The sequence below is a fragment of the Dendropsophus ebraccatus genome, chromosome 3 (genome assembly GCF_027789765.1).
Source record: "Dendropsophus ebraccatus isolate aDenEbr1 chromosome 3, aDenEbr1.pat, whole genome shotgun sequence".
Lineage (NCBI taxonomy): Eukaryota > Metazoa > Chordata > Amphibia > Anura > Hylidae > Dendropsophus > Dendropsophus ebraccatus.
The window spans coordinates 74,168,183-74,195,095 of record NC_091456.1 but is presented as its reverse complement, the minus strand read 5'-3'; the positions used below and the strand labels follow the sequence as shown (position 1 = coordinate 74,195,095).

General features: G+C 43.7%; 1 protein-coding gene across 2 annotated transcripts; it reads left to right on the top strand.

The window, feature by feature from the left end:
- Positions 1–1,968: 1,968 nt before the first annotated feature.
- MTAP (methylthioadenosine phosphorylase) lies at positions 1,969–26,913 on the top strand. Of its 2 annotated transcripts, none has more exons than XM_069962005.1 (8): positions 1,969–2,074; positions 5,888–5,974; positions 7,195–7,253; positions 8,811–8,978; positions 15,260–15,362; positions 19,185–19,424; positions 20,430–20,552; positions 26,627–26,913. In XM_069962005.1, the coding sequence occupies exons 1-8, from the start codon at positions 2,048–2,050 to the stop codon at positions 26,663–26,665; spliced, it is 846 nt and encodes a 281-aa protein (XP_069818106.1). In that variant the 5' UTR covers positions 1,969–2,047; the 3' UTR covers positions 26,666–26,913. The 2 variants fall into 2 exon arrangements, with proteins under 2 accessions (XP_069818106.1, XP_069818107.1); XM_069962006.1 differs by lacking the exon at positions 1,969–2,074 and adding an exon at positions 2,318–2,384.

Genomic DNA, 26,913 nt, shown 5'->3' with positions numbered 1-26,913 from the left:
GAAATCACGGCCATTGTTACAACGGCCATGATTACTACAGAACTTACTGTATGTAGTGTGAACATAGCCTTAAACACTAAGTTTTACTTATCTCTTCTTACATCACATTACATACACCCAGGTACACACACACACATCCCATGCACCCAGGACACACACATCTCATGCACCCAGGACACACACACATCCCATGCACCCAGGACACACACACATCCCATGCACCCAGGACACACACACATCCCATGCACCCAGGACACACACACATCCCATGCACCCAGGACACACACACATCCCATGCACCCAGGGCACACACACATCCCATGCACCCAGGGCACACACACATCCCATGCACCCAGGACACACACATCTCATGCACCCAGGACACACACATCCCATGCACCCAGGACACACACACATCTCATGCACCCAGGACACACACACACATCCCATGCACCCAGGACACACACACATCCCATGCACCCTGGACACACACACATCCCATGCACCCAGGACACACACATCTCATGCACCCAGGACACACACACATCCCATGCACCCAGGACACACACATCTCATGCACCCAGGACACACACATCTCATGCATCCAGGACACACACATCCCATGCACCCAGGACACACACACATCTCATGCACCCAGGACACACACATCCCATGCACCCAGGACACACACATCCCATGCACCCAGGACACACACATCCCATGCACCCAGGACACACACATCCCATGCACCCAGGACACACACACATCTCATGCACCCAGGACACACACACATCTCATGCACCCAGGACACACACATCACATGCACCCAGGACACACACATCACATGCACCCAGGGCACACACACATCCCATGCACCCAGGACACACACACATCCCATGCACCCAGGACACACACACATCCCATGCACCCAGGACACACACACATCTCATGCACCCAGGACACACACACATCTCATGCACCCAGGACACACACACATCTCATGCACCCAAGACACACACATCCCATGCACCCAGGACACACACACATCACATGCACCCAGGACACACAGCACTTACTGTAATTGCAGGGAAGCTCTGAGGGGGCCATGTGGTGCAGTTCTCTGATCTTCTCCTCACAGTCGTACTCTGGGCCCCTCCTCTTCTTCTGTCCCGACATCCAGGAGAGCAGGAAGCAGCTGGAGGAGGGAGTGAGGGAGTGGGGGAGGGGCCCAGGCTGTGAGGAGGGGGTCCTGTCTGTGTCTCTTCTGCCCTGGTATAGAGTGAGCAGACACACAGACAGGAAGCTGCAGTGTCTGCCCTGAGTACAGCGCCGCTACTTCCGGGCAGCCTTAAAGTGGCAGAGCAGCCTAATTAACATCCGGCCTCTGCGGCTCTTAAGTGTACTGGGGGGGACCGGCCCGGGGGGCCCCCAGCCTTGGTGGGCCCGGGGGCGACCGCCCCCTTTGCCCCCCCTCTAATTTCGCCACTGCACAGCACACATACACGCCTGCTACATGATCATACACAGCACACATACATGCTACATAATCAGACACAACACACATACATACACACCTGCTACATGATCATACACAACACACACACAGAAGCCTGCTACATAATCAGACACAACACACATACATACACACCTGCTACATGATCATACACAACACACATACATACACACCTGCTACATGATCATACACAACACACATACATACACGCCTGCTACATAATCAGACACAACACACACACAGAAGCCTGCTGCATGTACATAATCTATCACACACACATACAGGTGTAGTATACGATGCGTCATACACCCGGGCAGCTTGTACACAGTACGCCGGCTGCTTCTCCCGCAGTGACCGCTCCTTGTAGCTGCAGTAGCCGGGACAGGATAGTACAGACAATCCCTAAACTTCCTCAGCAGTTCCCGGGACTGGCCCCGCCCCGTACTGACGTCACTGATCCATCACCCAGTATATGTGCAGCGGCACGTGGTCGCGTTCAGTGATTGGTAGCCCCGCCCCCTCTCCTATCGCGCTATGGCTGCGGGACACACGGCGGTGAAGGTAGGCGCCTCTCATCCGGGCCGCGCGTTATCCCAGCACGTTATCAGACATTGCTTCCTGGTGGAGTAGCAGCTCTTCCTATGGTGCTGGGCAGGGGCCTGGGATTCCTCGGTGACTGACAGGCTAAAAAATACTACAGAGGCTTCAGCTGCAGGGTTTCCTGGTTTGTAGCGCTCTGCAGAAGTGACAGAATCACCACACATAGAGCGGGCTCCTGCTTTACTGGGAGGTGGGGACCTGTTCAGGGGGCAGCCATGGTAACCACCCCCGTGTGCCATGGTAACCACCCCCGTGTGCCATGTGGCAGGGGGTGAGTATAAGTACAGATGAGCTGTGGCAGTGACCTGTACATGAGGGATATAACCAAGTAACAGGCCGATATTGGCAGCCATGTCTGGCACCTGGTTCCAGTAAACATTATTTTTCGTGTCTTTCTATCATTGCAGATTTTGGTAATGCCGTTACAGAATATAAACGTTCTTTGTGGTAAAGTGTAAGGCGGCATTCGCACGTCCTGGAAAACTGTTCGTGGTCGCGGACAATTTTAAGAACCATTAAAGTGAATGCAGCCAATCACATGATCAGTGGCGTATCCTAGAGCGGATGGCAGCGCAGATTCTACCAATCACCCCGCCAGCAGACGTGATAGAAGCGCATAATGTTTGCTCCTGTCATTGCATCTGACTGCTGTGCTACTCCCCTGTGCCGGCCGGCGTACACACTCACCGGAAGTGGCCTGGACTATAATCTCCCAGCAGCCTAGTCCAGACCACTTCCAATGAACATGAAAGCCGGCCTGCATGAGGGAGTAGATGAGCAGTCAGATGTGATGACAGGAACGCACATTATGCTCTCCAGTCATCTCTGTGGCGGGGGTGGGGGGCTGCATTGCTTTGGGTTATCTGTGCCGCGATCCTCCTCCGGATCGTGTGAATGAGGACTAAACCTCGGTACTCTGGTATCACTTCTCTCAGAACATTACTGGTTTGGGGACAGCGTCCTTCTAAACCTGTGCCATTATGTAACAGACTTTACCTACTTAAAGTGTCACTGTTTATTTTATTTTTATTTTTTTTGCAAAAATAAATAGTACAGGAGATTTTAAGAAATTTTGTATTTTGGTTTATTAGCCAAAAAATGCATTTTAAAAAAGCAGTTTGAAGCTCTCCCCCTGTCTTCATTGTTCTCTATGGAGAGGGGAGGGGTGGAGGGAGATGAGGCACCAAAACAGGACAACAAAGATCAGCATTGACCTCTGAATACTGCTTTCACCCAGTTCCCGCTGTGTAATCCTTTGTTCTATGCTGCTGACTAATCTCCCCCCCCCCCCTCTCCATAGAACAGACAGTGCCCAACTGATGTCAGAGTCGAGATTTCCTGGGGAGAGCCTTTTTGAATGCAGATAATGGCATAATAAACCCAATTACAAAGTTTCTTAAAATCGCCTGGACTATTGATTTCTGGGAAAAAAAAATGAAACGACAGTGACTCTTTAAAATTGTAGAAAATAAATATAGAAAAAAACCAAACCTCAATGCACAACGCAGCACATAGTGGAACATATCTTCAATTGGTAGTACTACCAGCTGATGATATGTTTGTTTGTGTTACATTGTGCATTAATGTTTGTACTTTTCCACTGTATGTATTTTGTGTGTATTTTGTAATGTAATGTAATGATGCATACTTAAAGAGGTTCTCCTGGAAAAAATTATAGGATAGGGGAAAAGTGTGTGTGTGTGTGGTGGTGGGGGGGGGAGGGATTTACCTGTACCCCACGCCGATCTCAGTTTCAGGCCTTGCCTCCTCTGTTATGGATAGAGCCATGGGTCCGGCGCACGACCCATGGCTCTACTCCTTCCTATGGAGCCGATGGAAAGAGCCGCGTACTCCGTTTTTTTAGTCGCTCTATAGGAATGAATAGAGCCGTGGGTCGTATGCTGGACCCATGGCTCTATCCATAAAAGAGGAGGCAGGGCCTGGTACAGAGGTCAGACCCCCTGTGACCACCTACTTTTCCCCTGGACAACCTTTTTAAGGGTAGATTCACACGTACCGGATCCGCAGCGGGTTTCACGCTGCGATTTGCAGCGAAATCTGCTGCAATCCTGTTATAGTGAAGTTCTATGGGGTCACATAACCGCAGCAGAATTTCCATTCCGCTGCAGATGTGGCCCGACCCCTTTAACCCCCGGCCGCCCACAGCCCCAGCCCAGAGGATACATTACCTGCTTGGTGCTGCAGCTGTGTAAAGCTCCCGGCTCCCCTCGCTCTTTATCAGCCAATCACTGCACACACAGGAGAAGCTGCTTTATATCTTTCCTTATTCACTCAGAAGTCGCCCCAGGATCATGTAGGAGAAGCTGCTGAGCTAGTGTGATAAATAACTCCCCTGGTATCTGACTGGCCATTTATGAAGGAGCAGGAGCAGCCCTGCTCTGTACACACAATCTGTCCCCGCCAAACCGCTTGTACCATCAGATAGCTGCTTTTAATCCAAGATCTGTCCTGGGGTCTGTTCGGCAGGTGATGCAGTTATTGTCCTAAAAAACAACTTTTAAACTCGCAGCCCGGTGTCAAATTGGTGTGGCCTAGAATATCTGTGCCCTTAACATGCACCGCTTCTCCATTCCTGCTCCCCACCCTCTTCACCATTAGGAATGGCCCTGGCAGAATTTCTCTTATTCCTTACCTGTCTGAACACTGCACTGGGGCCTTAACGATCCAACACATGTGCAGTTTTCACACAGGTGATGAATAGTAGAATACCTGCCTGGGGCATTCCTTATGGTGAAGAGGGTGGGGAGGAGGGACGGAGAGGTGGTGCAAGGCTAATGCACAGACACTCCAGGCTATGCCAATTCAACAGAGCTGCAAGTTTAAAAGTTGTTTTTCAGGCCATCACCTGCCGAACGGACCCCAGGACAGATCTTAGATTAAAAGCAGCTATCTGAAGGTACAAGCGGTTTGGGGGGTCAGATTGTGGGTACAGAGTTGCTTTAAACACAGGCACTATACACTGTGATTCCTAAGGGTGCATTTACACAGACATTTATCTGACAGATTTTTCAAGCCAAAGCCGGGAACGGGTCACAAAGGAAAGACTTCTTTTATCGAATCCATTTGGCTTTGGCTTCAAAAATCTGTCAGAAAACCTCATTGTAAAGGCATCCTAAGGAAGGTTAACCTCACCCTTGTGCCCTCTGTGGCACAGATATGTTGGAAAAATATGAAAATAGGGTGTTGATGTATCTGTGCACTGGGAGGCATAGGCTCAATTATTTTCAATGGCCTGAACATAGTTAGCTAGTGACTACACTTGGGTCATATTCCCTGAGTGTACGTTTTACCTCAAATTCCAAAGTGCTGCAATCCACTGTTCTCGCTCTTAAACAAAATAGCATATGTTTGGAAAATGCCGCTAGCCTAGTCACTATGCAATTACATTCACAGCAGTAGAATTTAATGAAAACAGTAGGGTCTGTCCATGCACAGATATGTTGGCGCCCTATTTCACATTTTTCTAATGTATCTGCCATGGAGGGCACAGACACAATGTAACTAAGCACATACTCGCATATCCCGTACCTTTGCTTTATCATGGAGCTGAACGTTTCTTCCTCTGTCATATGAATGGCGTAAGTTTAAAGAAATTGACAAATCCGTTGTCTGTGTTACCTCTACCTCCTGATAAGAGAAACCCTTAAACATAAATGGTAGTATTACTATAGTACGCTGTAGTGAGAATTTTGTCTGCTCTTCGTCATCAACTGTAAAATGTATTTATATTTTTCTTTTTTATTTCTGCTGTAGGTTGGAATAATTGGTGGGTCTGGCCTGGATGACCCTGATATTTTGGAAGGAAGAACAGAAAAATATGTTGAGACGCCCTTTGGCAAAGTAGGTGCATATATTAAATAAATGTACAGTATGTTATATTAAAACTGGTATAGTAGAATTAAAATAATTTTGAAAGACTTGTTACTAGGTATGACCATATTTACAGTACTGGCGAAGCACCTCTCTAGGCTCTGCTTATCAGTTGGCTTATCAGTCGGCTGCCTTTGAACTCTGTGCCGCTTCACTCTGGGTGCCTGGAGAACCTAAGGACAGGCCCCATATGCGCACCAGCCCCTCTGAAACGCTGTCCTGAGGGTGGGTTTATAAAAAATGTATTAAATTCATTAAAGTTTATCACAAATTCATCATCTCATCATTAAATAATGATGTAATTTGGTCCTCCTTCATTGAATTATTGACTGTTTTTTTATGAAGTGATTGATAGTCTACACCGTATACAGTATATATACTAAGTATATTAGTCTGGCGCTCTAAAACCATTCCCACCCCTGCCTTAGGGGGATGCTTTAGTTCCTCACATTTTTATGCAATAGTTTTGTCCTACCCACTTAATTTACAGAACAAAAACTAGAAAAATGTTGCCTCTATCTAAATATGTATAGATTAAACTGTAGATATGATAAAAAGGGCATTTTCACCATGTACGTAAAGGAGACATCCGGTAAAAATTATTGTATTCCCCCCCCAAAAGTTATACAAATCACCAATATACACTTATTATGGGAAATGCACATAACGTGCTTTCTTTCCCTGCACTTACTACTGCATCAAGGCTTCACTTCCTGGCTAAAATGGTGATGTCACGACCCAGCTCCCAGAGCTGTGCGGGCTGTGGCTGCTGGAGAGGATGATGGCAGGGGGAAACTGAGGGACACAGGGCACTGGACGGACACTGAGCATCCTCTGCCATCATCCTCTCCAGCAGCCACAGCCCGCACAGCTCTGGGAGTCGGGTCGTGACATCACCATGTTATCCAGGAAGTGAAGCCTTGATGGAGTAGTAAGTGCAGGGAAAAAAGCACTTTTGGGGGGGCAATACAATGCTTTAATAAAACATTTCACCAGACTTTTAACTACCTTGCAGAAACCCATACATATATTGTTGTTGGTGCCTTGCCTACATACAGATGTAGCTTGTCACAATGACTTTTTTTAACATGAAGTTAAACATGAATATCAGGATGGACCATCATGTGACATTGTGTATTCTTGAGCTCTTATATGCCGTTTGTCTTTGTTTCTTTTTTCTCCTATTATAGCCATCCGATGCCTTGGTTCTTGGAAAAATTAAAAATGTTGACTGTGTTCTACTTGCAAGGTAACCATTCACCTCCATTAACTTGGTTTCTGCAACCGTGTCTTTGATGTGACCATTCACCATTCTAGGTCTAATTTTTCTGGGAAATATTTAAAGAAATATTTTTAAAATGATGTAAAAGTGCTGAAGGTATCAAGAAAAAAAAATAAAAACACACATACATACCTGTCTCCAAACCCCTTACTGGTGCCAGGTCCCACTTTCAGTACTGCTTGTTTTCCATTCTGATGCATGGGAAATGGCTGCTTAGCTGATCATTGACTTCTGTGGCCAGTGATTGACTAAAAGGGCTTTCCTGTGTGTTAGGACGGATAACAGTGAATGCTGACATGAAGGATCTGCGGCAAGTTAGAAAAAGTATCGTTTTTTCTAACTTGGGGGGCTCTAACGGGGGGTCGGGAGCCTGTCACCCCGGCACGGGGGGTGACAGGTTCCCTTTAAGTACCGGCCGGGATGATCTGGACAGAGACCGGCCGTTCCGTGACCCAGCCGGGGTCACGGAACGGCTGGTCTCTCACAGCGTGTGAACATAGCCTATGGCTGTATCTGTGTTTTCCAGTGCTCCGTAGGGCTGCATCCAGCTACTTCAGCCACCGGTAATCAAATGCTGCACGCTTGGGTTCAGACGGAGCCAAGCATGCTCAAGTTGCGCTAATCTCTATTAGATAGCTGAATGATTCCTGCTATTTTGTTGTGCTGCTGATAGGATTAAGTGCATGAGAAGCGGCTGCTCACAAGCTTTGGAGACAGTCGGTGGGGATTTTGAAAGTAATCCAACCACAGAGGTTCTATACCAAGTTTGTATCCGCTAAGTGTAGATAATGGAGCATTTTTAATTATTTCATTTGCAAAGTTATGTCCTATATAATAGCTCACATATCTAACAGCTAAGTGTTTGCTTTCACCACATTGTAGAAAAATACAAAATCTAATTTATGTAGTAGTCAAAGTATAAAACATGTATGTACTATAATCCCTGTTTGACTTATAAAATGTTTTGCTCTCTAGTAATCTTTAAAGGAGAAATCTAAGCTACTGATAGCTCCATATTGCACACAGGGAACTAAGGATAAAGGTATGTCTCTTACCTTCATCCTTGGTGCAGTTCCCGTACAGTTTTAATGTAATCCTGTGTCCGGTAAGGCCGTTTGGAGCACTGTCCCTCCTACAGGGTGCCGATCCGCCCCCAGCCGGCCTGCCCCTTCTATTGATTATCATTGGAGGTGAGTTGGTGCTCCAGATTGCCCTACCGACCACAGGATTACATTAAAATTGCACAGGAACAGCGACTCGAGCACAATGGGGAGCTATTAGCAGGTTAGATTTGTCTTCCCCTTTAAAGCATACTTGTAATTATGAACTTTTGACATGTCAAAAGATTTGATCGCTCACTGTCGGAGTGTTCCGACCGCAACCGGTCCGGGGAACCCACAGTGACACAACCATATTGCCTTGCAATTTTCTCCCTGCTCTCGCTCTCCCGTCTTGTTCTCCTGTATAAATAAAAAAAAAAATCCTAAAAAAATGAAAAAATGTTTTAATGTCTTGGTGTTGCAGACATGGAAGGCAACATACCATAGCTCCAACAAATGTCAACTTTCGAGCAAATATTTGGGCATTGAAGATGGAAGGCTGTACTCACATTTTGGTCACCACAGCTTGCGGATCACTGAGAGAGGATATACAGCCTGGAGATATTGTTGTAATCGACCAGTTTATCGATAGGTAAGAAAAATAACGCCATTAGATGTAGTCTGCTTATGATTACAGTTGATCAGCTTCACAACTGAGAAGCCATTGATATTGTTGGGAAATCAAGTATTTATGTACTGTAGTAACTTCTATGTAGAACCAACTTATTGTAGCCATTTTGCACTTGCCAGCATTTAAAAACTAAAAATCTGGACGTTGAAACGATTCTCATTTATAATTTGCTGTTCAAAAAAAAATAAAGGGGAACACTAAAAGACCATGTTCTAGATCTCAATTAATATTTAAGTTGCAAATGTTTATTGATGCATTGAAAAAATTAAAACCTAAAAATGATCAATATGAATCAAAACTAATATCTCATTGCGGTTTGGATTTGGAATGATTATCAAAATCCTATTACAGGCTGATCCAACATCAGTGGAAATGCCTCAAGACATGGAAATTAAGTTTAGTAAAATGTGTGTGTGACCTCTACGTGCCTGTATGACCTCCCTACAATGCCTTGGCATGCTCCTGATGAAGTGGCAGATGTTTTACTGAGAGATCTCCTATCAGACCTGATTTAAAACATCAGTCAACTCCTGGACAGTCTGTAATGCAACATGGCATTGGTGGATGGAACAAGACATTATGTCCTAGATGTGCTTGATTGGGTTTAGTTCTTGGGAACACGCAGGCCAGTCCATAACATCAATCAATATTCAACATGCAAGAACTGCTGATACACTTCAGTCACATGAAGCCTAGCAATGTCATGCATCAGAAGCAACCCAGGGCCCACTACACCTGCATGTTGTCTCATGATGGGTCTGAGGATCTTATCCCGATACTTAATGGTGATTAATGTACCTCTAGATAGCACATGGAGGGCTATGTGGCCCTCCAAAGAAATGCCTCTCCACACTATTACTGACTTACTATAACACCGGTCATACTGGAAGATGTTTAAGGCTACAGAATGGCATATGGTGTCTCCAGACTCATGTCACATGTTTAGTGTGAACCTGCTTTCTTCTGTGAAGAGCACAGGGCACCAGCGTTAAATCTGCCAATTTTGGTGTTATTTGGCAAATGCCAATCGGCCAAATTTTAGGCAGTAAGCACAACAATTACTTGTGGACATCTGGCCCTCATGGAGTCTGGTATTACATAGTTGCATAATTGCATAATCCAAGTTTAACCTATAACCCTACAGTGTTGATCCAGAGGAAGTCAAAAACCTTCATGAGGGAGATGCCAATGGCCCCATCACAGAGAGAAAAATTCCTTCTCCACTCAGGACATTGATCCAGGGTTTCTTGTATCACATGTAATCTAGTGCCCATAACTTATTATATTTGTAAAGAAAAGCATCAAGGCCTCCCTTGAACGTATTTAAAGGGGTTTTTTCCCCAAGAGCTAAAAAAAATTAAATGCTCCCAAACGTAGCTGGTCTTATCAAGTCCCCTTGAATATCTTGAGCAGTCTCCTGTTTCCCAGCATGCATTGCAAAGTATCTGCCTAATCTTGTCATATCTGCCCATTGCTGGCTCAATCTGCTTTTGCTTTACATTAAACAAAATATCTTATCAATCTATCCATTCATCTACATAGATTAAAAAGAAATTAAATAACTTTCCTTTCCCCTATACTGCTCAGGAGGCTGTCACTGTTTTGTTGTTTCCCTGCCCCTTTGCCACATGCTCACTGATTGGTGGGTGGGGTTACAGACTGATATCATGTGACTTTGTTTTAGAAGGGAGGGGGAAGGACAGAGCAGTAGAGACAAAGTGGACCAGGAAATGAGGATTTTTTTTTTTTTTTTTTTTTTGCAGCTTCAGGGTGGGAGTCAGACTGCAGACAAACGGCCCAATTCATGTAATAGAAACCTATTTCACACAATCTTAGATGGTGGGTGGGATTGAACAAGGTAAAAAGTGGAGTACCCCTATAAAGTCACTCTGTATCCACTAACCTGCCCCCCCCCCCCCCCTTCCCTTTTAAAATGCGCTTGGTGCCTTGGTTAGAGTAAAAAATAATCTTTTAAATCTGTAGCAGTTTAGTCAAACTGGTGTGGCCTAGAGCAGGTCTGCAATGCCTCTCCTTTTTTCCTCCCCACCCTTCTCATCATTAGAAACACCCCTGGGCAGGATTTCTATTCATCGCTTGTCTAAACTGCACCTTTGTCGCTAGGGCCTAGAGGTGTTCCTAATGATGAGGAGGGTGGTAAGGAAGAAAGGGGGGGGGGGGGGCGTCGCAGAAGCTTGGAGAATTTCTGTTCTTGCTGAGCTTGCTATTTAAAGCTGAAAGCAAATTTTAATAACATCCAGGGGGCTTATAGCCACTCTAGTGACCAATTCAGAAAGAGATCCTGCACTAGCCACTTCCATTGCAGAGAGATGTCATGGTCAAATCCCAGGGCAGGATTAAAGGACACCTGCCCTGATGCTAGCTTGATCAGTCACAGTGGTGTCTGGCCCTGGCTTTGCAACTCTCCCTCCACCAACATGCCTTGGCCACGTGGGCATGTCCTGGAAACGGTCCCCTGACCCCAGACAACTAGCTGACGCCCACTCTGGATCCCCCTGCTTACCCAGGCTAGTACACACATTCCGACACACACTGTTCTTTATATTAGTGGCTTGTTTGAGGTCATTTGCAGGGCTCCAGCACTGCTCCCTCTCTTCCTCCTTGTAGAGAGGAGGAGTTAGCGGACCTGCTGCTGGGTTGTTGTCCTCCTACGACAACCTCCATGTCTCCTGGTTTACTGGCTTGTATCTAATCCATGCTTTAAACCAGGGATGGGGAACCTTCGGCCCTCCCACTGTTGCAAAACTACCACTGTCCAGGCATTATGGGAATTGTAGTTTTGCCTCAGTTGCAGGGCCGGAGGTTCCCCATCCCTGCTTTAAACACTGTGCTGACAGACACCGCTTACCTCCCTGCCACAGCTTGCATTGATGTGCCATCCTGGATGAGCTGTACTACCTGAGCAACTTCTGTGGGTTATAGCCACTACCTAATGCTACCTGTAGGGGTGAGAGCAATGACAAAATCCAAAACAGGATTCAATTCATAGAAGTGTGATCAACTTGGAGTTACATTGTGTTTTGCTGTGTGCACCCATTGGCTGAATTATTATTATTTATTATTATTATATAATTATTATTTATAATTATTACTTTATAATTTATTATAATTTATAAAAAAAAATTTTTGTAGTTATTGTAATAACAAAAACAACAATGAACAATTAAAATCAACTAAAGTGTCACTGTTATAACTTTTTCACATCTAAATAAACAGTAGATGTGATATAAAGCAAGTTTGCACTTTACATTCATTATTTTCTTTTCTAGTCATGGAAAACACGGCACTTCCTGTTTTCTGACTCTTTGGTGACCCACCAACAGGTCACGTTTTGAGGATTTCACAGGTGATATAATTATAGTCAGTGCATCGGTAACTGCCACAGCTGTTCGTCGTATGGGATATCCGCAAAACATGACGTGTTGGTGGGTCTTGAGGACTGGAGTTAAGAAACATTTCTTTAGGGTACAAACACACACACCGTATACGCTGCATATTTACTGCTGCGATACGCAGCAGATGCGCAGCAGATTAGGTCTATATAACTGAACACAGCATCAAACCTGCTGCAGATCTGCTGTGTATCTGCTGCGTATACGGTGTGTGTGTTTGTACCCTTAGGGTACAAACACACACACCAGATACGCAGCAGATTAGATCTAAATAACTGAACACAGCATCAAATCTGCACCTGCAGATCTGCTGCGTATACGGTGTGTGTTTCTACCCTTAGGGTATAAACCCACACACCGTATACGTAGCGTATTTACTGCTGCGATACACAGCAAATACGCAGCAGATTAGATCTAAATAACTGAACACAGCATCAAATCTGCACCATCAAATCTGCTGCGTATTTGTTGCGTATCTGCTGCGTATACGGTGTGTGGGTTTGTACCCTTAAAGTGTACCTATAACTTTCAAAATCTAAATTAAGGGTGCGTTCACACAAACAGGATCCGCAGCAGATTTGATGCTGTGTTCAGTTATTTAGATAAAATCTGCTGCGGATCCACAGCAGAAAATACGCTGCGGATCCAGTATGTGTGAACGTACCCTAACAGAAGATGTTATATATATAATATATTATAGAAAACACAGCACTTCCTCTGTTCTGACTTTCTTTATTTCACATATACTGTTTTTAGATTTTGAAAGTTATAAAGTCTTGTACCCTGCTTGCATCCAGCTAAGGATACTGCCGTAACATTTAGCTTGCCCCAGGGGCTAGCTATATGTTCTCATCAGTGCAGGCCTTAGAAGTTAGACCTGGTTTGGTCAATAACTTTTGACATGTTTGACGTGTCCAAAGTTTAATTTTAGGGATCATGCCCATTTAATATTTTTTTTGTAATTCATATTTTTGTGTTTTAGTTTTCATTTTCCCTCCTTCCCTTCTAAGAGCTCTAGCACTTTCATTTTTCTATCTACATGGCCATGTAGGGGCTTTTTTTTTTTTTTTTTTTTTTTTTTTTTTTTTTTTTTTTTTTTTTTTTTTTTTTTTTTTTTTTACAGGAGTAGTTGTACTTTGTAATGGCATTTTTCATTTTACCATAACATGTATGATGGAACCCCAAAAATAATATTTATGAAAATATAAATTGGTGTAATTGTAAAAATAAAATGCAATATGGTAACTTTTGGGGGGTTCCTGTGTCTAAGTAATGTACTATACGGTTTAAGCGACATGATACCATTATTCTATAGGTCAGTCCGAACACAACCGTATGCAGGTTTACACAGATTCTCAAATGTTAGATAAATAGTAGTTTTTTATGAAATCATTTTTTTTTTTCTTTCTATTAATAAAATGGTCCTATTGTGATTCTTACAACTGTTTTAGTTTTTCACCTATGGGACTGTATGGAGTGTCATTTTTTGCGCAATTGACCTCTAGTTTTTATTAATACCATACTTGTGTAGCTCGGACATTTGATCACTTTTTAATTTAAAAAATATATATATTCGGTAATCCTGGCACTTTTCTTCCCTCTTTTTCGTTTTACGCTGTTTGCGATGACGATTGTTATATTTTAATAGATCGGACAATTACGCACGCTACGGTATATAATATGTTTATTTTTAAAGGACAACTCCGTTGAAAAATTTTTTTGGCTTATTTAACACATTACAAAGTTATATAACTTTGTAATGTGGTTAAATACCCGGTCTGGCCCCCTTCCCCCACTTTCCGACCCCCGACCCCCCACCCCGGAAGTTAAAGAATGTATACATTACCTATTACGGTCGTCACGGTCCTCTTCTCTGGTGTCGGGTGACGTCAGAGCTGGGGGGGGTCTTCCTCTTCGGCGTCTTCATTGAGAGTGAATGGGAGAGAAAAGGCTGCTGGTGCACATGCGCACCAGCAGCTTTTTCATTGGCTGGAGCGCATCACATGGCTTCCAGCTTGCTCAGCCCTGATTGGCTGAGCTTGCTGGAAGCCATGTGATGCGCTCCAGCCAATGAAAAGGCTGCCGGTGCGCAAGCGCACTGGCAGCCTTTTCTCTCTCATGGACCCGGAAGCAAAAGACATCGCTGGACGGCGGACGCAGGTGACGGTGAGGCGGGCGAATGGAGTGGCGATCGTCACCGGAGGGATGGTGAGTATGGTGTCTGTTTTTGTTTTTGTTTTTTTGGGGGGGGGGGGTCCCACCGGAGTTGTCCTTTAAGTTTTATTTATAAAATGGGAAAGGGGGGGTGGTTTTAACTTTTATTGGGGGAAGGGCTTTGGGGTATTAAACTTTTTTACCTGCAATCATTAATCGCAAACACTGTACAATGCTATGCTATAGGCATAGCATTGATCAGTGTTATAGACGTTCTGCCCATTGAGCCTGCCTGTGGCACACTCAATGAGCACAAAGCCGATCGGACTGCACAAAGGAAGGTGAGAGACCTCTGGCGGTCTGATACAGCAATCTGGTCACCCGCAGTCACACTGCGGGGTGGTCCCGATCGGTAAGTGACAGGGGGCTGCCCCTGTCACTTACTCTTAAATGCAGCGGCACACTGCAGTGCGATCACTGCAGTGCGATCACTGCAGCCTGATAACTGTGAGGGCCGGGCTGCTCACTGCAGCCAGTCCCCACCTCCTATGAAGCGCTTTCCGGCACAGGAGCGTATTAGTACGCCCAGGGTCGTCTAGGGGTTTAGCAATAAATAAACTAAGTTCGGACAGTGTTTGACTGTAAATGGCTTACAAGGTATTTGTGTGATGTTCACAGGACCACAAAAAGACAGCAGACATTCTACGATGGAACACCAAACTGCCTGCCAGGTGTTTGTCATATTCCTATGGCTGAGCCCTTCTGTGGTAAAACTAGAGAGGTAAGCACTAAATTGTGATTGAATGATCTCTCAGACCCTTCAAGAGTCACTGTCGTAATTTTTTTTTTTTTTTTTTTTTTTTTTTTTTTTGCAGAAATCAGTAGTCCAGGCGATTTTAAGAAACTTTGTAAATGGGTTTATTAGCCAAATATGCCATTATCTGCATGTAAAAAGCCTTTTCCCAGGTCCCCCCCTCCTTCCTCTTTTCCATCCACTGCAAAAAATCTGAAAATTGTGACTTGTTGCAGGAGACGTCCCCTGTCTGCTCTAGGGAGAGGGGAGGGGGGAGGAGGAAGGAGGGAGTTAGCTGGCAGCAGAAAGCAGATAACAGGGGATTACAGGCACAGAGCTGGCTGACAGCTGTAATCTGAGCTCAGACAGGTCAGTGGTGACTGTCCCAGGACTGTCCTGTTTTGGTCTTTTCTTTAGCTCTCTCCATAGGAGAACAATGAAGACAGGGGGGAGAGCTTCAAACTGCTTTTTCATGATAAAAATGCATTTTTTTGGCTAATAAACCTAATTACAAAGTTTCTTAAAATCGCCTGGACTATTGATTTCTGCAAAAAAAAAAAAATCACGACAGTGACACTTTCAGTACTTTTACTTGGTGATAAGTATGTAAACAGATTAAAAATGGATATAAATGGAGACTTGGATATGTATCCATACACAATGAGTATATATTGTTAGATATGTATATCAAACAAGGAGCAAGGACATGGCACTCACCCATCGAAGTCTTCACCGTATCTTTATTAGATTGCTGCAAACATCATAAAAACAGGTATAACGAGAGGACGCCTAGCGTGTAGCAGCTACACAATGAGTATATATTGTTAGATATGTATACTACTGTTCAAAAGCATGGCTGTGTGGAGTCAGAGTCAGTCTGTAGAAATGTACTAACTAGAGATGAGCGAATTTACAGTAGGAACGAAGCGAAAGGTAGGTAAGGTGTACTGTATCAGTAAAGAGGAGGTTACTCCGTTATCTGTCTCTCCATACACAACTCCCTGGGTGGCTGCAAACCTGCTGGTACTAGTGTCGGCTGTCTGGAGACGCTATGGATGAAGGGGTTAATTCAGGGGTCAAGGGAAGTAGCTGTGACTTGGATAAGCACCAGAGGAGAGCCGGAAGACGTCTCATCCCCGTCAGATTTGATCAGGTAGCGGTGGGTTAAAATGAGAGGGCCTTCTACCCAGTACTGTATCAGGCTGGGTCACAGGTGCTTGTATTAAGAAATCTTGCTCATTTACATTTATTTTTTTTCTAAAATTGCTTGCTTGTCTTGCAAAGGTTTTCTCTAACCAAGATACTTGTAATCTAAGGTTTCACTGTATTTTATAATGTGTTAAATCTATATCTTTCTCCATATACAAATTTTTACTTACAAATTTAAATCATGGTATGTAAATACCATGTAACACATGAGCCATGGGAGCCTTTCTGTGATCTCTTATCTATCCCCCCCCTCCCCCACCCAAGTAGTAAACACCCTCATCTGTAGGTAAGTGGTGTCTGAGGGGGACGGGGAACACAACACCTAAAAGAAGAAACAGGGGTATGCGATCTAAGGAAGCACTCCAGAGAGAAAGTGATACAATGATACAAAAGAATTTTATTGAAAATACCTAGAAAATTTAGCACATACTGACACAAAGGTTGGCAGAGGAACAAAAAAATCCCTACACATTAAAAACAATTAAAATTCCCAAAGGAAAAACACACATGGTAGGACCCACACAGTATAAGGGCCCCCCAGGGTGAAACCACGGTCCTACAGTATAGCTCAACTGACCCTCATAAATCAAACACAATTCATATACCTACCCATGATGCCCCGGATCGCTCCTCCTCTCCCTCCTCATTTGGTGATTATCTTTGGATGGTTTTTCATCTCCTTTTGACACTTATTTTTGTTTACCATATTTTTTCTCTTTGATCACCAATTATTTGACACGCACACAGTTACATACACTGATTTATAATTTCTTTATGCAAATTCTTTCATATCAATACGTGGTATATGAATTGTGTTTGATTTATGAGGGTCAGTTGAACTATACTGTAGGACCGTGGTTTCACCCTGGGGGGCCCTTATACTGTGTGGGTCCTACCATGTGTGTTTTTCCTTTGGGAATTTTAATTGTTTTTAATGTGTAGGGATTTTTTTGTTCCTCCGCCAACCTTTGTGTCATTATGTGCTAAATTTTCTAGGTATTTTCAATAAAATTCTTTTGTATCATTGTATCACTTTCTCTCTAGAGTGCTTCCTTAGATCGCATACCCCTGTTTCTTCTTTTAGGTGTTGTGTATCTTTATTGGTATGTGAGGTAGCACCCGTGTACTTATTATATTTGGGTAGTGCATGCCCCAATTTTGGTCATAATTTTGAGGGGGACGGGGAACTTGGCCGTCTTCTACCGGTAGTGTCCTGCACCTCAACCCTTTCTGTGCTAACAAGGTCTGATGACCTCTGCATGGAGTCCCCACTATTTCTATTTGCAGCTAGCTGGAGAACAGAGGTTATTTGTGCAGGAGCGATTAAGCAGAAACCTCCTGTGTTCTGCAGCAAGTGAAGTTTGTGTCACTTACCTGCTGTAGCAAAGGGTATGTGCACACTATGGAATACACATGGAAACTTCAAGCCGATTCCACCACATGGCCACCACTTGAAGTTCTGTAATTCGACAGTGAATATCATTGAGTCTATGGGACAGGCAGTACTCCAAGCGGATTCCGCTGCGCAGCATCCGCTTGAAGTCTCCACACGTATTCTGTAGTGTGCAGATACCCTTACCCTTCCTTGCTACAGCCAGTAAGTGACATAAACTTCACTTGGTGAAGAACACAGGATGTTTCTGTCCCAGGAGCAGTGATTGGCAGTTATCCCTGCATGCTCTTCTCTAGGCTACCATAGCTGCAGCGCTAGTGACACAGGCCGCTTCCTTACGTCTAATGTCTCTTCTAATACTACTTTGTTTTTGTTTTTTTCTCCGTCCTGAATAATTTTAATATATTATGCTATCTTTAAATAGCTTTTAAATGGTGCCCTTAAAGGGAAACGATCAGTAGGTTTGACGAATCTAACCTGCTCATATGTCCCTTATGTGCACGGGGCACAGGATGAAGGGAAGTCTTGGCGCCACTTTCTTGTATTTAGTTTTATCCACTGGCTAATCAGGTGCTTTGGAGCACTGGGGGCAGGATTACTGCCCCCGGACGACCCATCTCTAACAAATATCAGCAGCGTGGGCTGGCAAAGGGCAGTAGTCCTGCACCCACTGCTCCAAAGTCCCTGATTAGCCTGTGGCTATAACGGTGGGTTCACATTTAGGAATCCGCAAGGAGAAGTTCCAGCGAATTTTGTCGCTGGTCCCCGCTCGCGGCTGTTTCGCCCATCCTATAGACTTAATTCTATGGCCGGGCAAATTCCGCCATCCGTCGAAAGATTTAACATGTGAGTTCTTACTGCGGAATCTGCCTGTGCATAGAATTGAGTTGTGAAGGGCGGAAATGTGCGCGGCTGCGAGCAGGGACGAGCGGCGGAATCTGCCAGACTTTCTTCACGTGGATTCCTCAATGTGAAGCCACCCTAACTACTAAATACAGGAAAACTGCACAGAGGATGAAGGTAAGAGACTTGCCTTTATCCTCAGCTCCACATATAACTAAAAATACAACATGTACAACTAAAAATAATTTGTACAACTTGGCTGCTTGTTCAGTTATACTTCCTAGGTAATATTGTAAACTCTTTAGAGTTTTCAAGGTCTTTGGTGCATGATAAAAATTTATTTTTATTTTTTTTTTATTTTGCAGGTTTTGATAGATATTGCTAAGAAGCTTGGTATAAAATGCCATTCTAAAGGCACAATGATCACCATAGAAGGCCCACGTTTCAGTTCCAAAGCCGAAAGTAACATGTTTCGTCTTTGGGGAGCGGATGTTATCAACATGACCACGGTCCCTGAGGTGGTTCTAGCTAAAGAGGCTGGGCTATGTTATGCAAGTCTTGCAATGGCAACAGACTTTGACTGTTGGAAGGAACATGAAGAGGCTGTAAGTGCTGAATACTTTATTTTAGTATTTTTCAGAAATAAACTTTTTTTTTTTTAAATCACAACATAGAAGTGTCAGAAGAAGTGTCAGAGGAGCCCTCAAAATGCTTTGGTAAAAACAGGCATGTATAAAATGTGACACTGCAGGTTAACTAGTTGGACAATTTCTGTTGCCAGTTGTTTAGCTTTGCAGCACTGACATAAATTTACATCCATTTTTCTCCTGGATATTTGGTAACCCTGTTTATTCCTGGGGATATCATCAGGACAGGAATGGTTCAGGTCCTGACCATGTGATTGCTATAACAAATCATAGACAGGCACAATAAAAGGTATGTTGCTGCAACAACTTCTGGGTGAATTTTATTAGGTATTTAACTCTTTACTGCTGGCACATGTACATTATTTGTGCTATTGGCACAGTAACTGCTTTATGTGGCCTCCTTGATGGCAGATCTGGCTTTATCGGCAGATCGCTGTGCTTGTGTGACCTAAGAAATAATGATTGGTCAGCCACACACTTTCCTATGTAAAAAGGGGATGAGCTGCTGACAGTGAAGCAAGTGCAAGGATGCATGAACCATCTACCAATGGTTCATGTGGCCTTGGTCGTGCAGTCATTTAAAGGAGACCGCCAGCCAAAAGTTAAGCAAATTCCTAGTATACACTAATTATGGGAAATGCAGATATAGTGCTATTTCACTCAATTTATTAGATCAGTAGGCTTTAATTTCTCTCTAAAAAAAAAGGGGGGGGGGGGAACGTCACGACTCTCCAGTCTATACATGCAGGATCCAGCAGGGGGCACAGTATATGGAGACATTACATGTAATGGCTATTCTTGTGCTTTTCTGCCCAAATGTATCGGTGTTCTGAAAAAATGTTGTATATTACAATTTTTAAATATTTCCTCAATGTATTTATTTAACTTTTAGATATTTTAAGGCATGGCTTGTGTGTGATGGACGTTAGTACTACTTGCTTTTTTTTTTTTTTTTTTATAAAGGTCTCTGTAGACAAGGTGCTGAAAACATTAAAAGAAAATGCCAATAAAGCAACAAGTATACTGCTGACTGCCATACCTCAGGTAGCAGCCATGGACTGGACAGACACCATACAGAACATGAAGGTACGTTTAATTTCTGTGTTTCCTGTCACATTGGTTTATTACAAACATCTATTTTTTCTTTTCTAATATTTGCTTCTGTTTTATTGCAGTTACAGCAAATATTAACTCCTTCACATTAGTGCTAGAAATGTGTATTACATTGATCAGATACAACATGGGGTAGTTTTACACATGTGTGGTTTTTTTTTTTTTTTTGCTGTACAGCCAAAACTGTACTGTCTTACTGAGAATTGCCACGATTTATGGTGTCACTTTGCATATACCCCAGGAAATCTAGAGCAGAATTCTGTTAAAAAAAAAAAGTTAATATTGTAGTGATACGGATGCACGCTTCAAGAGTGCTGTCTAGAGATGAGTGAACCGGATTCAGGTTAGAGTCCATCCGAACACAAACGATCGGCATTTGATTAGCGGGGGCTGCTGAACTTGGATAAAGCTCTAAGGTTGTCTGGAAAACATGGATACAGCCAATGACTATATCCATGTTTTCCACATAGCCTTAGGGCTTTATCCAACTTCAGCAGCCACCGCTTATCAAATGCTGAAAGTTCGAGTTCGGATGGACTCGAGCATGCTCGAGGTTCGCTCATCTCTAGTGCTGTCATATTGACTGTCTGTCCCAAATTACAAGTTATAACCACACTGACAATAGGTATATATGTCAGCCTGGACTTCTGATTCCCTATGGTGATCAGTACAAGGAGTGAAAGAGTAGCCAGCAGATACTATGGGAGCCTGGAGAGGTGAGTAAGGCACTGCTGGACACCACATATCAACCCTTTTTATTTCTAAAGTAAATGTTTAGCAAGGTGAACATCTCAACCCTTTTACATAAGCCGATTGTCAGCAAGGAGCGTTGCTAGGAACACGCCTTCAGTCGTCAATGAGCCCATGTAAAAATGTCAACAATCAACCAAGGAAAAATGCCTGATCCTCGACTAATGGCAATAAATTTTGCAAAGTCTGTCAGACATCTCTCCCTGTATAGAGGTTGTGCAGCTGATAGGAATATAGGTAAATCATGGAACGATGCAGAGAGTGTGTGGACAAGGCACTCAGTTAATCGTGTTCTCTAAATGCACTGCAATCGAGTGCTGATTGGCCTTTCACAGCCCCATAGTGGCCCGTGTAAAAGGACCCTAAGGGTCCATTTACACAAAGATTATCTAACACATTATCTGCCAAAGATTTGAAGCCAAAGCCAGAAACAGACTATAAACAGAGAGCAGGTCATAAAGGAAAGCCTGAGATTTCTCCTCTTTTCAAATCCATTCCTGGCTTTGACTTTAAATCTTTGGCATATAATCTTTCAGATATTTCTGTGTAAATGGACCCTAACTCTTGTACTACACTAGACCACCAGGAATATGAGCATAAATTCCTTCAGTGCCCCATATCATCAAGAACAGAATTGGCATTAATACACTCACTGATTCTGTTTAAAGCTTTTCTGACATAACTATTTGTCAGGCCATTTCTCATTGATAAGTGAGTGTGCCCCTAAGTCAGCACTGATTGGACAATTTCAAACTGTGTAGGGGCAGGCAGTAACTGGTAACTATTGGTCAGTTTATTTATACCTTTCTGAGAGGAGTACCACAACTCAGATTCAAGAATAGTTTTCATGTGGAATACGAGTATTTACAAAAATGAACAGGCTCTAAAACTTTCTTTATCTCCATTGCTGTAATGTGTTAAAACCCCAACCTAAATCACGGTATGACATTATTAACTGTATTATTGGGTCATTTTCTTCCGGTATACTGCATTGAATCAAGCAGTTGGCAGTACTAAAAGATCAGTGCTAGTTTACATTGCTGATCCGGCCGGGTAATACGGCCCTAAGTGTGTTTTTAAATTTTTATATATACTCACCCCCTTCCTGGGCATTCCGCAGGAAGGGGTCCTAGGAAGTCTGGATTAAAGTCACTCTTGCCCTTACTTCGGGTGTGGTTTTGTAGCTTGGTTCCATTAAAGTAAATTAAGCTTAAGTGTAATACCACACACAACCAGAGTACAGACGTGGTGCTTGTCGTTGAACATTCTTTTCAAATGTTTAACATAAAATCAGTATTTAAACAATCAGTCATTTTCTGATGACACATTGCCTTTGAGCCTAGTTTAGACATAGCATATGTACCTTTAGAAGGTAGACCCAAGCAACATACTGATGGCAGAGCAACAGTGGATTGGTTTACAATAGGTATGACAACGTAGAAAGACAAAAGTGGTTATATAATATTTTTTTGCTAATGAAGGATTTTATAATGGACAAAATTCTATTTTTTTTCAGTATAGTTTTTGTAATTTTTTTTTTTTTAAAACTTTGCCACATTTGTTTAGTTATCCTAGGGATTTAACCTTACTGCATCTTGCCATATGTCAGAACTAAGGTTATTCCTTGGGCCCCCAGCAGCAGTAGCCACCTATTGGCATGTTGTGATTGTGGCATACAGAAGTTAGTGGGGTGACAAAGAGAAACCTTTCCCTCTATGTAACCACTTGGATGTCTACTTTCACAGCTGCATCTAAGGGGTTAAACAGACAAGATCTGAAACATGGCTAATATCCTCTGACTGCTGTTGATGTGGGCACAGCATAGTGATATACATTTACAATATGCAGATTCTGCTCAGTATGTGTATGTCTGATGGTAACAAGGAGATTAAAATGTACTGTAGATGCTTGGCTACTAATTATGTCCAAATGTTTTGCTTTGTTTGTTTTAATTTACACCACTTTCTAGAGTAGGTGATTGTGAATTGTTTCTATTTATTAAAAATTTATCTTTATTTGTCCAAGTGGTTTGAGTAGTTTTAAATGGTACCGGTCATTAACCTCTTAAGGACCCATGTCGTACCGGTACGTCAGGGATCACTGTCACTTAAGGACCCATGACGTACCGGTACGCGGGTCCTTTAAGAGGGCGCCGCGGCCGGCCGGGTCCCGATCGGGGGAGATAGCCTGCTATAATACATAGCAGGCCATCTCTCCCTGTCGGCATGGAGGGTTGCAGCTGGCACCCGCCGGCGGACTGTTGTGGGCGCGCGTCTCCACCCGTGTCATAGACTCCATGTTATGCACAGGCGGATTCCATCGTCCGTCCAAAGAATGAACACATTGACGGAGAGCGGAATCCGCCCGTGCATAGAATGGAGTCTGACACGGACGGAGACGCACGCCCGCATCAGTCCGCCGGTGGGTGCCAGCTGCGGAATGCACAAAGGGTTATCCTTCGCCATTCCGCAGTGTGCACGTACCCTTAGAGTGTATGAAGGGACACCCAAATCCACCCCCAGATGCCCCCCCCCCAATCCTCGGAGTTAGTGGGGAGATCGTTCGGGAACTGATCTTCCCACTGCTGGATAAAGGTTACCACCTGTACGGGGATAACTTTTATACCAGCACCCCCCCCCCCCTTCCGGTCCCTCGCTGCCCGAGCTACTGTAGCTTGCGGCACGATCCGAAAATATCAGAAGCCGTAATAGAGCCCTAATATTTAGCAGCCATGGAGCGGACCCAGCGCTTCTGGATATGAGGGACCCCGTATTGCACCAGGACAACATTTTCCAGGTGACGTCCCCCACACTGGAAAACCGGAGACCCCAGAAGTGCAGAGTGTGGTGTAACAGGGGGATCAGGAAGGACACCATTTTCCAGTGTGACACCTGTCCTGATCCCCCCGGCCTCTGCATACTGGATCGCTTCCAGGCGTACTACACGTCATTGGAGTTCTACATTATCTAAATTCTGTCCCTACTGTCGTCTGCCTCAGGAGGTTTTTTTTTGCCTTTCTCTGGATCAACACAGGTTGAGTTTGATGGACACCTGTCATTTTCAACCTTATAAACTAATAATTGGCCAAATACCCCCAAATAAATTAGAATTGTCCCTTTTCCCCAGCTAAATAGGTATGGCCGCCATTCCCATAAGAGGATGCCATGATGCAATTACAAAGCCTCTGTGCGGCCAGGACAGTAGAAACCCCCACAAGTGACCCCATTCTGGAAACTACACCCCATAAGGAATCTAACAAGTGGGGCAGCGGGTATATGGCCCCCTAGTGACGGCCACATTTGGGACGTGAAAATGAAAAAAATGGTATCTTTTATTTTCACGGCACATGTTCTACACATGTGCCCATTACTAGTGGGGTTCATATGCTCACTGCACCCCTTGTTAGATTCCTTATGGGGTGTAGTTTCTAGAATGGGGTCACTTGTGGGGGGTTTCTACTGTCCTGGAAGCACAAGACCTTTGTAATTGCGACATGGCCTCCATCCTCCATTCCAGCCTCTAAATGGCGCTCTGTCGCTTTGGTGGCTTGCCCTGTGCCCATATGGCACATTATGTCCACATGTGGGGTATTTACCCTACACGTTTTGCTTTTATTTTCTTTTTTATGGATGAACGCCATGTCGCATTTACAGAGCCCTCGTGCTGCCAAAACACTGGAAACCCCCCCCCCATTCTGGAAACTACACCCCTCAAGGAATCTAACAAGGGGTGCAATGAGGATATGGACCCCTTGATGACGGGCATATTTGTGTCGTGAAAGTGAAAAAATGAAAATTTTCACTTTCACGTCACATTTTTCCACATTTGTGCCCGTCACCAGTGGGGTCCATATGCTCACTGCACCCCTTGTTAGATTCCTTGAGGGGTGTAGTTTCCAGAATGGGGTCACTTGTGGGGGGTTTCCAGTGTCTTGGCAGCACGAGGGCTCTGTAAATGCGACATGGCCCTTGAAATCCATTCCAGTGAAATCCAGCTTCCAAAAGCCAATTGGCGCTCCTTCCCTTTGGAGGCTCGTCCTGCGCCCGCTTGGCACTTTATGTCCACATGTGGGGTATTTCTGTACTCCAGATGCTCACCGCACCCCTTGTTACATTCCTTGAGGGGTGTAGTTTTCTAAATGGTGTGCCTTCAGGGGTGTTTTTTAGGTTTTGGCACCCCAGAGCCTCTGCCAACCTGAAGTGGTAGTCAAAAATGACCAAATATAACGGAGGCGTTGAAATGCACTAGGCGCTCCTTTTATATCTGAGGCTTGTGGTTGCGTCAAATAGCGCAATAGGGCCACATATGGGGTATTTCTATAAACTGCAGAAACGGGGCAATCAATATTGGGGTGCATTTCTCTGGTAATAAGTTTATAATTATGAAAAATTTTGGATTACAATAAAATCTCTGCACAGAAAATTAAAATTTTCAAATTTCTTACACAATTAGCTTTTATTTATGTGACTCCCCTAAAGGGTTAAAAAACTTTCTGGATATGCTTTTGCAGAGTTTAGGGGGTGCAGTTTCTGAAATGGGGTGCTTGTGGGGCTTTCTAACACACAGTCCCCTCAAATACACTTTAAACCTGAACAGTTCCCTAAAAATATCTGATTTTGAAATTTTACTGAAAATTTGGAAATTTGCTGCTAATGTTTTAAGCTTTCTATTGTCTATAAAAAATGAAATATAGTTTAATAAATGCCGCCAACATAAAGTAGACATGTTGCTAATGCTATTTAATATATAATTTATGTGGTATAACCATTTTCTGTATAAGCAGAAAAGTTTTAAAGTTGGAAAAATGCATTTTTTTCACAATTTTTCACGCTATTTTGGGTTTTTTCATAAAGATTCGTTATAAGTATCGACTCCAATTTACAAGAAATGTGAAGTTCAATATGTCACGAGAAAACAATCTCAGAATCAGCCGGATAGGTAAAAGCATCCCGAAGTTATTAATGAATAAAGTGACACTGGTCAAATTCATAAAATTTGCTCCGGTCCTTAAGGCCATTTCAGGCCCGGTCCTTAAGGGGTTAAAAATTCCAATAGTTAGGATTAGCTGCTGTGGACATGGTGGGGAATGGATGGCACGGCTTTCACTCTTCCTCTCAGCATATATCTGCTGATCACAGTGGGTCAGCAGTGAGACCCCATGTGATCAGTAACTTTTGACATGCCTGATGTCCTGTCAAGTTATCTGTAATGACAGATACTCTTTTGACATTTTGCTATTATGGAAAAAACTGTGTGTTTTAACCATGTATTCATTCTTTCTTTCTTTTCTCCTTAAGTGCACAGTTGAACTTTCCGTTATGTTGCCGAGACACTGATCATTGATCAGAGAAGGAAATTAGAGGATGGGATCATTCCAGTGACTGCAACAGAGATAAAAGCACCTAGATAAATGAGGAATGACACACATTGAATTCTCCAACATATTCCTGTTCTAGTACAAGCATAATTTAGGTGCATAAATATGCAGTTTAAGGGCTTTTCTTTATCCTACTAGCATGTCTGTATGACTTGAGAACTTGAAATGTCATAGTACAACTTTAAATAAATGTATCTCTGAGACAAA

Bases quoted from the DNA above. Each gene is read 5' to 3' on its own strand.
- MTAP (XM_069962005.1), top strand. From the start codon at position 2,048: ATGGCTGCGGGACACACGGCGGTGAAG. The intron at 7,254-8,810 runs GTAACCATTCAC...TTGGTGTTGCAG, and splicing joins GACTGTGTTCTACTTGCAAG to ACATGGAAGGCAACATACCA. The intron at 19,425-20,429 runs GTAAGTGCTGAA...TTTTTTATAAAG, and splicing joins GGAAGGAACATGAAGAGGCT to GTCTCTGTAGACAAGGTGCT.